The following is a 14482-nucleotide window of genomic DNA, read 5'->3' as shown; positions in this document are numbered from 1 at the left end:
TTTTTAACACACAACGCAAGACTGTGCGCTCGGCTCCTGTGGGTTGCCTCTCCCATCAGGTTTCATAGAATATTTCGATTTTAATGTGTCAAACTTATCAATCTTCCTTTTTGATTTGTACCTTAAAGGTTCGGCTATAAAAATCTTTCTCCAATTCTGGTGATAATGGTGTTCTTGTATATCTTTTTTTTTTTTTTTCTGGGTATTTGATTTCTTCTGGTTTATTGGTGTAAACGAGGAATTTTAAAGTAATTCCAGATTTAAGACAGCGGTTCTCAAGCTGTGGGTCACAACCCACAAGAACTATATTAAAGGGTCGCAGCATCAGGAAGGTTGAGAACCATTGCTTTAAGACTTCTTCTAACTGTAACTAATTGTAATGCAAACTTTTGAAGTGTCTCACAACAGTGATTTGTCACTGAGTTTAATTTTTGTTGCCTTGCTAACCTTTGAGAATGAAAGGGAGGCTGGAAAACATAGCTGGAAACATAGCTGGAAAAGAGTTGCTCATAACAGCCTATTTTCCTTTGTTTCTGGGGATTTGGTGTGTATCTTTTTTTAATCCATCTGGTATTTGTGATCTTTTACATCCATCCATCTAGAATTTATTTTTTATGTGCATAAAGCTGTATATATAGAACCAATTGCCTTAGAACCATTTCTCCCATTTTGTAAGGCCACTTTTATATTATATAAAATTTCCATACACTACGTATACCTGGGTTTGTTTCTGCATCACTGTTCTGTCCTACTGGCCTATTTGTCTATTTCTGCACTAGTGTCACACTGTCTCAATGTCCATAATTTAATTTATCTGGAATTCTCTTTAAAAAAAATATTAAAAAGAAAAACAATGATTGCATCTGCACTGAAAAAAATAAAATAAAATAATATCGGATAGGGCAAGACCTCCATGTTGTTCCCCTTTAAAATTGGCTTGACTATTCTTGGCCCATCATCCTTTCATGTAAAATTTTCAAACAGCTTATCAAGTTCGATGAAAAACCCTGTATAGATTTTGATTAAAATTGCTTTAATTTATAAATCAATTTTGGGGAGTTCTGCTGTAATAGAATATTGAAGGAAAACTGGTTTACACAATAGGAACATTTATTAACTTACATGACAAGAAGTTTTCAGGAGGTGGTTCTGAGGAGGGTGTAGCAGCCAGATGATGTGATCAAAGACCCAGACTGTGTCCACATGTCTCTGCTTGTCTCTGTGGTTGGCTCTTCCCCTCATGGTGCGCCAGTGGCAGTACACTGTCACATAACTGTCTCCTAAGAGAAGAAAGGGAAGCTTTCTTTGACATACCTCTCTTTTGCTCAGGGAGGAAAGTCTTTTTCTAAATGCCCTTGTGCAGCTGACTTTCTCAAAAACCCTATTAGTCAAGAATGAGATGTCGTCCAATTCATTTACATTCTTCCTACTTTTTTGTTCTTTATCTGTCAGTCTCGGAGACAGGTGTATTCAAAGCTGTAGTGTAACTGAGACTTATCAATACATTTTATCGATTGTGTGTTTTTGAGTTTGAGTTTGCAGCTCATTTTGAGGGGAGAAGGTTTTTGTTTGTTGGCTCCATTGTCTTCTCTCTCTCTTGGCCTCTTTCCTGCCTGTCTAATAGTTTGCACAGCTCCCTGGTCCCTAATCAAGAATCAGGATTTATATCAGTGGCTCAGATCTCCTGCTGTGAGGCAATATTACATCCAACTAGAGCAGCCTTGTTCAATTTCTGAGGGTGAAGCTGGATCACCTGTCTCCACGGAAGACTTTTTTGTCCCCCGTAGGAGCTGAAATTCTAAACACATGACCAGCCCAGATCTGGACTTGGAGGACAGTTAGGCCTATACCTTCAGGCTTGTGCCTTTAGAAATCTTTTCTTTTCCCTTTCAGCACCCCCTTTCCTCTCCCTCTTCTTCTCTCCTATCTCCTCTTAACCTCTAGATGTCTTTCTGGTTTTCTCTTTCCACAGGTTATCAATCTCTGCCCTGTTTTTGAAAGAGATCAGATGTGGGAAACAGATAGCACTGTCTCTATTGATAGTCCATAATTGCTTTAATCAGAAAAACAAAACAGTATCATTTCCTGGGGAAAAAACTTCCTCTAAAAATGAGTTTTGCTTCTGTTTATTTTATTAGACTCATTCCTGGAAATAAAAACTCCTATTTGTGTGTGTCTAATACTTGAAAAAAAAAAAAAAACCTGGTTATTTCGGGTATATGATATTTTATAGCCTATAAATTTGAAGAGAAAAAGGGAGAACAAAATTCAAATCTGGTTATAGAAACTTTGCTTCACCAAGATCTTAACTCAGCATTTAGAGAATGCTTTCATGGTCTTTAAAGCAGGCACTCAGGTGTAAACTGATCAGTTAAGTAAATGGATGCCAAAAACAGAAATGAGGAAGGCCATTCTAGCCCTTTCTCCTGACAAAATTAATATTTTACCCTCTTTTGCTTCTCTTTTTTTAGTACATTGATTTTAAGAGACTGTGTCAATGGCATTTTCCACTGGACTAAGGGAGAAAAAAGAAGAGTGCTCCATAGCTGGCTGCTGCTGTCAACATTAGGAATTATTTATTCCCTCGAACCGAATATTCCCTGCCTAACGTTACTCCATTCCATGAACCTGTCTAAGCAATTTCTGTCACTTTCCTTAGTTCCTTTCCTGCTCATGCATTTACTATTATCTCTATTTCTTCTTGTGTGTAGTCAAGGAAAGCCAACGTAGACATTTTAATCTTGTGTCCTAAGGCACTGCCTCAGCCCTAGTATTTACAGTGTTCTCTTTTCATGGAATGTCTTGATGGCTAGCAGCTATTTTCTTGTTCAGAACTCTCTGAAGTCCTTCTAGGTAAGCTTATAAATACAGGGCTAGTTTCTGGAGTTTATTTTCTAAATTGTGAAGCATAAGCTTGTTCTGTTCACTCATTTCTAATACTATGTTTCTTCAATCCTTAGCTGTTATGTGAATATACATACGGTGAAGCCAGTGAACTAAACAATCGTCCTGCACCCTGCATCCCAGGGGAAGGGACAGGGGTGAGCACCCTCTGATTGTCCTGGGCAGCCTGTACATCAATCTTCTCCTTCCCAAGTAGAGTGTGAAAATCACTTCAGGATTCCCTTTCCATTTCACTTTCTTTCCCTTTCCCTACCTTTCTTTCTTTAATTTTCCTTCTCCCTATAGGGAAACCGACTTAAATTCTGTTTGATTTTTGTTTCAAGAGTTTTTCTGGAGTACAATATGGAAAGTGTCTTTAAGAAAAAAAAACAACAAAACCTCTGCTGATTACCCAATTACTGTTATATTTACAATCATCTTTTAGTACCTTCAGGGAATTGGTTCCAGGACTACTGATGGATACCAAAATCTCTGCATACCCAAGTCCCCCAGTGGGCCCCATGGAGCCCTCACATCCTGGGGTTTCAGACCCCCTGATATTGTATTTTCCATCTGCATTTGGCTGTGGATGCAGACCCGCAGATAAGGAAGACCAACTATTTATTGAAAAATAATCTGTGTAAGAGTGGACCTGCTTAAACCCATGTTGTTCAAGGGTTAAATGTATGTGTGTCTATGAATAACATGCACACACATTCACATCACTAGTATATAATTATACATTCATACTACATAAAGTCATTATGTATCAATATGTTACCAATTCACATCATTAATTATTTCTATATGTTAAGTATACATACACGTATATAATCTTCCACTACTGAGCCCAAAACCCCACTGGCAGCTCCACCACCTCCTGTCCCAAATCTTCACCCCTTCTGATATTTCCTATCTGAGGTAGTAGATTCATCACCATGTATTTGGTAAATCCAGCTAAAAACCACAGGGTAGTTTCTAAGTCTTTCTCACCATCTGCTTCCTCTCTTCTCACATTCTGATGTTTCTACCTTAAAACAAAATTTCTAGCTCTGCCTTCCTGCCCCTTCTACCACTTTCTTTACTTTGTCTTTACTGATCTTTCGCATGGACGTTTTCCTCCTGACTCATTCTTTGGCACTCTTCCTTTGAATCGATGCTTAATGCCACTTCCACTATCTTTGTAAACACACACTAGCCTCTCCTGTGCTTCAAAACATTTGGCAAGTCTCTGTTGCCCATACAATAAAGTCCACAATGTCCAACATTCCAGGCCAGCACCTCTGTTCCCGGCTTAACTTGTGCTTCTCTTCTCTGGCTCTCAGCCTTGCTCTGACCCCATTTTGCACCCCTGTCCCCACTCCCTGCGATCGATGTATGTACGTATTTGTATTTTGCACATACAGTCTCTGTGAAAGACAAAATGCAATGGATAGTGAAGGAGAGTAAAAATAGGGTCAATGTTTACTAGTAAGGGACATCTCAAACAAAAGGAAAGATGTAGGGGGTTTTACAGAATCATAGAAACAAGGGCATTATCTACACCATTCACAAGTCGTGTGGGAGTCACGTGGAAGGATGGAGACAGGGTGGCCTTTCGAGGATTGCCAATTCTGGGACACAGGTAAAGGATTTCTTCCTCATCACTCTTTTTGGGGGGAGCACAGGGCTCAGGTAAACTTCAAAATTATCAGTTCTGTACTGACTATTCTCTAAAAACTCCCCACGCACCCCCCCCCATCAGTTGTTTGTCTTTTTCTCTTCAGTGCAGTGTTGTGGAAGGCTGACCTCCACGTGGCACAGTGCTTGGGCTCTGGACGCCAGCTGGGTTGGCTTCATCACAACTCGTTGGGCTCAGCGAGTTACTCTCCTTGTTCCTTCTCTGTGTGTCCTGGGGGTGGCTGGATTCTTCCAAGGCCTCTCTCCCCAGCTCCAGCTCCTCCAGGACCCTAACAACATCCTCTCTTCCTCCCACTCTCTTTCCTTCCCTCCTTCCTGTGCCACCTCAGACCTAGTGGTGTTAACTGCTTTCTGAAGTTGCTAGCACCTGAGTGCCTCACCATTCCTAGTTGGTTTCTTCTTACCCAACCCACACTTCTGTAAGTAGTCCCTTTATTGACTTGTGTTCTGTTAAACTCTTTAGAGTGTTCTCTCTGTTCTCTGCCAGAACTGCCTGGTTCAGCCTCTCACCCTAGAAAGCTCCCCCACTGCTCAGCCCAGAGCTTGCCAGCTCATCCTTTAAGATGTAGTTCAATGTCCTCCTCAACACACTCCTCTGTGCACTGGCACGGTTTAGGGCACATATTATGGTGAAACTATGTATTTGTGAGCTGGTACTCCTCTGCACTACATTGTGAGTTCCTCAAGGATGGGACATGATTTATAGCCCATGTGTATACCCTGGTAATTCAGAGCCTATAACATTGCCTTGTGTGCTAAGTATTTGAGGAGTGTTGACTGAGCGAATAAAAGATTAGAGTAAATTGCCAGTTGTTATAAGTGAGAAATTCCCCAAGAAGGATGGTAATGTATGATTATTTGATACATTCTTTTATCCTTTCCTCTGTGGAAAAAAGGAATTCAGAAAACTAAATAAATAAACAAATGGTGATTATTCTGTAGATGATTTTCTTTTTGGTGTCAGGAATATCTCTTTGAGCATAGTTTTTGTTTTTTAACTTGTTTTTAAATTAAAAGGACAGAGAAAAGCCAAACCAACTAGTGCTTGATAAATATCCAAATCAAAAAGATTTCTGTCCATGGAGCTTATCCAAAGAACAAGCAGGATGTTTTGTTTACTTCACTTGGCATGTACACTGCTTCCCCAGGGTGTAGTAACCAAGGCAGATCAACAGCAGAAGGAGCTTAGAACCCCTGGACACTGCTTCCCCAGGGTCTAGTAACTAAGGCAGATCAACAGGGGAAGGAGCTTAGAACCCCTTGTTCAGTTTCACTGACCTGTAAAGCACTCCTGGTGTATCTCTTGTAAGATTTCCTTTTTTACTTTGTGTGTATTTATTTGTTTGATCCACATTCATTTAGCATATGTATGATAAAATCAGAATTGGATTTAGAAAGTAAATTAATAAATTAATGAAACTGAAAATCATAGAAGTCAGGAATAAAGCATAGATTTTATTCTTTTATTTATGCTTTCACCTCTTTTTTAATATTTTATTTTTTTTATTAAATCATAACTGTATACATTGATATGATCACGGGGCATCATACACTCACTTCATAGACCATTTGACACATTTTCATCACAATGGTTAACATAGCCTTCCTGGCATTATCTCAGTTACTGTGCCAAAACATTTACATTCTACATTTACCAAGTTTCGCAAATACCCCTGTAAGATGCACCACAGGTATAATCCCACCAATCCCCCTCCCTCTACCCACCACCCCCCTCCCTCCCCTCCCTTTCCCACTTCCCCCTATTGTTAGGTTGTAACTGGGTTATAGCGTTCATGTGAGAGCCCCAAATTAGTTTCATAGTAAAGTATCTCCATTCTTGAGATACTTTACTAAGAAGAATATGTTCCAGCTCCATCCATGTAAACATGAAAGAGGTAAAGTCTCCATCTTTCTTTAAGGCTGCATAATATTCCATGGTGTACATATACCACAATTTATTAATCCATTTGTGGATCGATGGGCACTTGGGCTTTTTCCATGACTTAGCAATTATTAATTGGGCTGCAATAAACATTCTGGTACAAATATCTTTGTTATGTTGTGATTTTTGGTCTTCTGGGTATATGCCCAGCAGAGGAATTACAGGATTGAATGGCAGATCTATTTTTAGATCTCTGAGTGTTCTCCATATAGCTTTCCAAAAGGAATGTATTAATTTGCATTCCCACCAGCAGTGCAGAAGTGTTCCCTTTTCTCCACATCCACGCCAACATCTCTGGTCTTGAGATTTTGTGATATAGGCTAGTCTCGCTGGAGTTAGATGGTATCTCAAAGTAGTTTTGATTTGCATTTCTCTGATGATTAAAGATGATAAGCATTTTTTCATATGTCTGAAGGCCGCTTGCCTGTCTTCTTCAGAGAAGTTTCTCTTCAAATCCCTTGCCCAGCCTGCGATGGGATCCCTTGTTTTTTTCTTGCTGATGCATTTGAGTTCTCTGTGGATTCTGGTTATTAAACCTTTGTCAGAGATATACCCTGCAAATATCTTCTCCCATTCTGTTCACTCTTTTTTATTGTTCATAATTTTTGCAGTGTCACTGCAAATACATCCAAGTTATATCAAAATATTTTAGCTGTTTTTCCTGTTTTATTTTTTAACCTAGGCATCTGACTATAAGCAATTTTCTATTTGAATTCATTGTATTTTCTCAAAAATTAAAAAATATATATATAAATTATCTGATGCTTTGAGGAGTAGCCAAAGGCCTGCCTACCTGTCATTTGCTTTTCAAAGGTACTTTTGAGAGAGAAAGGGAGCACTGTTATTGACTGTCCTAGGACAACAGGCTTAATCAAAGTGATAATGTTCCATGACAGCTGGAATATACACATACCCACAAATGTATCCCCTTACCACTTGCCCTGGTGCCTAAAAATTTCTATCACTATAATCTTGTTTTAGATTAAGAGATTATGACTCCAGGAATCTACTTTCTAAATTATAAAGTACGTGGGAATATTAATACACTAAGTTATCATCAGCTGTTACCAATTAGCAGAAAATAACTGATCTGGCCCAGCCATGGCTCTAGACTAGAGGTTAACAAACATTGTTTTAGGGGTCCAGACACTAAATGTTTTAGGCTTTGTGGCCCAGTTAGTCTCCACTGCAACTACTCAACCCTACTGTTATACTAGAAAACAGCTATAGACAATACATATATTAATCAGTATGGTTCTGTTATAATAAAACTTTATTCATAAAAGCAGGTGATGGGCCAGATTTTGCTCATGAGCTGTCCTTTGCTCACCCCTGCTGTGGAAGACTGGGAGGCAGGCAGATAAGTTTGCATGTCCAAAATGATTACTTCTCAACTGTTCATCTTACTGTCTTCAATGTGGACTAAGGCCTATGTGTATGTTGCCTTGTCCAGTGATCTGGTGACTCTGAGAGTTCAATTTGACTGTGAGCTTAACCTCAGATTGCCCCCAAGATGGTGAATCTGTAAGGAGATTCCACCATCAGTGCTGGGTTCTGAAATACACGGTTCAGACTCGGATGTATGTGACAGTCTTATGTTTAAGCACTTCCTTTTTCTTACCTGGCGTACCATCAGAGAATGGTTTGTCGAGTTTTATTGTTCAGCTGATGTTTATCACTGTCTTGGGCCAATTTCTGTTCTTAGCGTTCATTTGAGTTTCCTGAAAATCATTTACTAACTCTTCAAAATTGCCTATATCCCTCCTCACTCTTCCCTATAACAAGAGTCCTACTTAAGCTTCAGCCATTTGGCTCTTCTTGGAGTGCATATTTCATTTGGCTTCTGTGCTTATGCGTGTTCATAAATTGATATACTTTTTCTCTTGTTAATCTTTCTGTCAGTTTAATTTGGCAAACCTTGAGAGGGCTGGAGGAAAGCTCTCCCTCCACTCCTACAAGGGCTGGGAACGGTGCCTTTCTCACTAGTATTTGTAGTACTGTTGTGAGAGCTGGTGTTCTAGGGCCAGGCAGACTTCCTTTCATCCCAGTTGTCTCATTTTAATTGTGTGAAACTGAGAAAGTTTCTTTTTTTTTTTTTTTTTTTGTAGAGACAGAGTCTCACTTTATGGCCCTCGGTAGAGTGCCGTGGCCTCACACAGCTCACAGCAACCTCCAACTCCTGGGCTTAAGCGATTCTCTTGCCTCAGCCTCCCGAGTAGCTGGGACTACAGGTGCCCGTCACAACGCCCGGCTATTTTTTGGTTGCAGTTTGGCCGGGGCAGGGTTTGAACCTGCCACCCTCGGTATATGGGGCCGGCGCCTTACTGACTGAGCCACAGGCGCTGCCCCTGAGAAAGTTTCTTTCAAACTATGGACTAGCTTCCTCATTTATAGGCTGAAGATAAAAAATACCCTACTTTATAGAGTTATAATAAAGAAATAATTTTAAAAACTTCTGATGTAAGGCCTGGTTTATATTTTATGGTCAGAATTGAGTAGTAGCTAATTACATTGAAATTTTCTGTGTCCATGAATTCCCTTTCATCATAACAAGTCTTGATCAGGCTTAGGCACTGGATGTGCTGGTTTCACTGGGCAAGTGAGAGAGAAAGCATCTACACTAGGGATGATTGTTGAATATTTGGGTGGGGGCACCAAAAGTGTTGCCTAAAAACTATGGCGAGTCTAACTCAATGATGAGCTAATTTCAGGACCCTAGGGTGAACACAGGGTTGTTCTATTCTTTTTGAGGGCTGTTTTGTCCCTATCTCATTCTCCATTGATGATGATTAGGTTGTTAAAAGAACACTAAAAAAAAAAAAAAATGTATTCAGGGCTGGGCAAGATGGCTCACGCCTGTAATCCCAGCACTTGGGAGGCCGGGGGCGGGGCGGGGGGGGCGCGGCTGGACTACCTGAGCTCATAGGTTCAAGACCAGCCTGAGCCAGAGTGAGACCTTGTCTCTAAAAAAATGGCTGGGCATTGTGGTGGGCGCCTGTTGTCCCAGCTACTTGGGAGGCTAAAGCAAGAAGATCACTTAAGCACAGGAGTTTGGGGTTGCTGTGAGCTATGGCGCCACAGCACCCTACTGGGGCAACAAAGTGAGACTCTGTCTCAAAAAATAAATAAATAAATAAACAACAAAAAATCTTTCTTTAAAAAAATCGTATTCAAATGAAATGTCTCTTGGCCTGACCAACACAGCTCATTGACACCTCATCATAAAAACAAAAACGTGTTTAGTAAAATGTCTTAAACTTCGGCAGCATACGCGATGTAAGAAGTAAAATACGTTGTACAAAAAGGTAGAGTAAAATTTTCCTCTTCTTCACTCCCTTGGGATTTCTCCACTTAAAATCTCTTTTTTAATCTCTAATGATTGTAATAGTCGTTATAAGATGGAAAATGTTTATTGCATTATTTTAAATTGTCAGAAAGCTTTAATTGACCTGGATTTATTGTCTTTCTGTGCGGCAGGTGGTGAAGTTTACCAAATCCTTTGAATTGATGTCCCCAAAGTGCAGCGCCGATGCTGAGAACAGGTAGGGCTGATGAGGTCACTGTTTATCTTCTGATGCTCTTCAGTTCTTGGGTGTTTGGCAGCACTGCATAATTCTTCAAAGACCAGAGTTGTTCTTTTGCTATGTTAGCAAGTACAGCCAAATATCATCACTCATGTATTCCAGGGCTTAAATAAAAACTATAGCTTAGAAATAAATAAACATACATCTAACTTGCAATCAGTTAAGGCCAAATTTTAGTACATATAATAGGATTAAAATGTTGTCTTTAGTTTTTAGTCTTCTATTTCCTGAAGGTAATGTGTTAAAATAAATATTCTGCTGATGTCTAACTTTGAATCCAAGTTCTTTATGCAAGTTAATATGGAAAACCAATGGAGTAAACCTCTTTTCTTTAAGCCAACTGTTTCAATTTCTCTTCACACCATCTATTTGACTCAATCTGCATTAAATTAAATTTTAGATAATCCTGAACTGTGTGGACAGCCTAAGTTTTTGCTTTGCTTCTCTTCCTCACTCTATTTTGCTTGTATTTGCCCAATAACATCCTCTTGGGGAAAAAAGTGAGAGTTTCCAGTAATTCATGTTTTGTCCCGGTTGGCATCATAAAAGTGAGGGTTGGGGAAAATTGGTGAATTTCTCTTAGCTTTCCACCACCTTGAATAATAGCTGGCTGCTGTAAAGATTGACTCTCTTTGCTTTGGGCACCACTAGAAGAAGGGCTAAAAAAATGGTGAAATTGATCAAAATAGAGAGATACACAGGCAGAAATGTGCAGCAGCCAGGACAACATGATAACAATGATGATGCTGATAACAACACTAACAACATGAGCAGCCTCTGCCCCTCCAGAGTGCTATGTGTGTGGGTACTCCACTAAATGCTTTCTGTGCATTTAATCCCCAATCTTTTGAAGTAGGCATCACTCCCTCTGCATGACGAAGGACCAAGTTTCACTAAGTTTAAGTAACTTGCTTGAGGTCCTTCAACCAGTTAAGACATACCCACATCCAAGGACAAGGTCACCCAGATAAGACTTTCCCAACCTCTGAACTTTGATCCCATTGCCACACATAATTTGCAATCTGGATGTTGATCTCATATAGTAAATATCTGTTAGATTAATGTTTCCCAAATCTAGTTGGTCAATCTGAAGCCAGCTTGGAGAAACCTAAATTCTCAGGACACACAGTGAGAGACTCTGATTCAATATTTCCAAAGTGAAGTCCTAAAGATCTGTATATTTAAAAGCCTTTTGGGGTAATACCTATTTCAAGATGTACATTCAAGAGTAATTTGATGTTTATGTTTGTTATTGCTCTTAAGTTCAGGAAATGGTAACCATTAAATTAAATTAAAATAGACACTTTACCTTTTATTAAGTGCATGAAGTTTAAGAGGCCTTTGCCATATACCATATAATTCGTTTATAGGACATTCTTGAAAAGGCAAAATTATTGGAACAGAAATCACATCAGTAGGTTCCAGGATCTGAACATAGAGAAGGGGTTGACTACAGAGGAGTGTGGAGTGGTGGTAGGACTCTCTGTATCTTGCTTGTGATGGTGGTTGTACAACAGCATTTGTTAAAACTTACAGAACTGTGTACTAAAAAGGGTGAATTTTATGTCTGTAAGTTATACCTTGAAATAGAAATTAAAAATAGGGAAAAGATGCCTTTGGTAAGAGGTTTTTACATTCATGAAAATGTATTTATATTCATGTCTATATCCAGTGTCAGCAAATCTATATGTAACAAAGATATTTAGGCAGAGAGAGTTACTAGTGATATAGTCAGCAATTTTCTTAAATCGAATGCTGTAAAATAGTATGAAATACATCATAAAAATACCTATTCATGCTGATTTCTTTAGTTAGAGATGACTTCGTGTAAGTTTTATTTCTCGTATTTAGGGAAGAAAGCTTTATGGAGTTATTAAAACACCACCTTTAAAATCTTAATACTTCAATATTGTTATTTTTTATGTGGCTGAACATGCTTTTATGGTGATTTCAGAGTTAAATACTTTCTGGCCTTTGGATTATTTTTAATACTGAAAGAACTTCCATGTCAAAATAAAAATGACCCAAGGCCCAGACTGATCTTGGCACACTTTCTGATAATAAAAAGAATGAGAGGGAAAAAGGTCAGGTTTTCTTTAAAAAGACATTTGAAGATTGCCTTTGAACTTTGACATTATGAGATAGTCCCCTTCATCATTCTATTTATGGCTTTTAGATTAATGTAGAATGCTCATTTATTTCAGAAGACCTTTCCTTCATTGTCTAGTAATTGTCCTCTTATACACATGGATTTCTTCCATCATTTGTTGCATGTTAGAGGAACGAAGACAAGTGGCTCTAGCATTTACTTCACCGGTGGCGTGGAAGGGATGTTGAGACAGGCAATGAGTCTACAAATCACAGCCTGTTCTCACTACGCTGTAAATCTTTCCTTTAAACGTTCATCATTTAACATCTTTACCGTAAATCATGTCTATTAGATAATTCAGTCCTCTGGATACCATTCAGAAATATAACACAATGGATTTTTAAAGATGATTTCTGTGGTTTCGTGTAACAACGTTTCAGGGGAATTACAGTGTATTTGAATTCTGGTGAACTCTGGTTTCAGACTTGCTGGGGTTTTTCTTTTTTGCATTCTTAAAAAATTATTATGGATACATAATAGTTACATATCTGTAATTATAATGGGTACATGTAATGTTTTGATACAGGTGTACAATGTGAATTAATCAAATCAGGGTAATTGGGATATGCATTATTTTGGTCATTTAACATTTCTTTCTGTTAGGAACATTCCAATTCTACTCTTTCAGTTATTTTAAAATATATCCTGACTTATTGCTGAGTATAGTCACTTTGTTGTGCTATCAAATATTGTTCATTACATCTAACTATATTTTTGCACCTGTTAACCATCCCACCCCTTTATCCCTCACCCCACGATGCTGCTCAGCCTCTGGTAACCATCATTCCACTTTCTGTCTCCATCAGATCAATTGCTTTTTGTATTTAGCTCTCAACATATGAGTTTGAGATTTATCTTTCTGTACTTAGCTTATTTCACTTCCCAATGTTCCCCAGTTCCATCCATGTTGTTGCAAATGGCAGGATTTCACTTTTCGTGGCTCTGTAATATTCCATTGTGTGTGTACCACAATTTGTTTATCCACACATCCATTGATGGGTGCTTAGGTTGGTTCCAAATCTTGGCTATCATGAGTAGTGCTGCAATAAATATGTGAGGGAAGATGTTGCTGCCATATGCTGAACTCCCCTCCTTTGGATATGCATATGCCCTGCAGTAGATTTGCTGGGTCCTATGGTAGATATACTTTCAGTTTTTTGAGGAATCTCTATACTGCTATCTATGGTGGTTACACTAATTAACATTCTCCCATCCAAGTACTAACCAGGCCCGACCCTGCTTAGCTTCCGAGATCAGAAGAGATCGGGCACGTTCAGGGTGGTATGGCCGTAGACCTAATTAACATTCTCACCAACAGTGCATGAGGGTTCCCCTTTCTCCACATCCTCTCCATCATTCATTCTTTGTCTGTCTTATTGATAAAAGCTACTTTAACTGGGATGAGATGATATCTCATTGTGGTTTATTTTTTACATTTCTCTCTGTTGATTGTTTCCTATGCTATGCGGGAGCTTTTTGGCTTAATGTGGTCCCATTTGTCCAATTTTGCTTTGGTTGTCTGTGCTTTGGGGATAGTACTAAGAAGTTTTTGCTCAAACAAATGTCTGCAAGGGTTTCTTCCAAAGTTTTCTTTTAGTAACTTCGTCGTTTCAAGTCTTAGATTAAATCTTCAGCTCATCTTGATTTGAGTGTTTCTGTGGCAAGAGAAAGCATCTCCTTTCATTCTTCTGGGTGTGGATATCCAATTTTCCCCACACCGTTTATTGAAGAGATTATCCTTTCCCCACTGTTTTTTCTAGACATCTTTGTCAAAGATGAGTTTGGTGTAGATGTGTGGATTTTTTTAGTGCTCATTTTTCTCTTCTGTTGGTACATGTGTCTGTTTATATGCCCGTATCTTTCTGTTTGGGCTACTATAGCTCTATAGTATAATTTGAAGTCTGATAATGTGATTTCTCTACTTTTGTTCTTTTTGCTCAGGGTGGCTTTGGCTATCTTGGGTGTTTTGTGGTTCCACACAAATTTTAAGATTATTCTTTCTATTTCTGTGAAGATCATCATTGGTATTTTGATGGGGATTGAATGGAATCTGTAGATGAATGTTTTAACAATATTGATTCTTCCGATCCATGATCATGGAATATCGTTCCATTTTTTGGTGTGTCTTTTTCAATTTCTTTCAGTAATGTTTTACAGTTTTCTTTATAGAGGAATTTTACTTCTTAGGTTAAGATTATTCTTTTTTTTTTTAAATAAATGGGATTATTGAAAATGAGATTATTA

General features: G+C 38.7%; 1 protein-coding gene across 1 annotated transcript in view; it reads left to right on the top strand.

The window, feature by feature from the left end:
• The window catches only part of PDE11A (phosphodiesterase 11A), a 428924-nt gene that overhangs the window by 186476 nt on the left and 227966 nt on the right, over nt 1-14482 (top strand). The window contains exon 5 of the mRNA XM_053597557.1: nt 9983-10047. Within this exon, the coding sequence (XP_053453532.1) occupies nt 9983-10047 (65 nt within the window). The remainder of the gene's footprint in view (nt 1-9982; nt 10048-14482) is intronic.

The sequence above is a fragment of the Nycticebus coucang genome, chromosome 7 (genome assembly GCF_027406575.1).
Source record: "Nycticebus coucang isolate mNycCou1 chromosome 7, mNycCou1.pri, whole genome shotgun sequence".
Classification (NCBI taxonomy): Eukaryota; Metazoa; Chordata; class Mammalia; order Primates; family Lorisidae; genus Nycticebus; species Nycticebus coucang.
The sequence above is the reverse complement of the archived record's forward strand: the minus strand, read 5'-3'. Positions and strand labels throughout refer to the sequence as shown.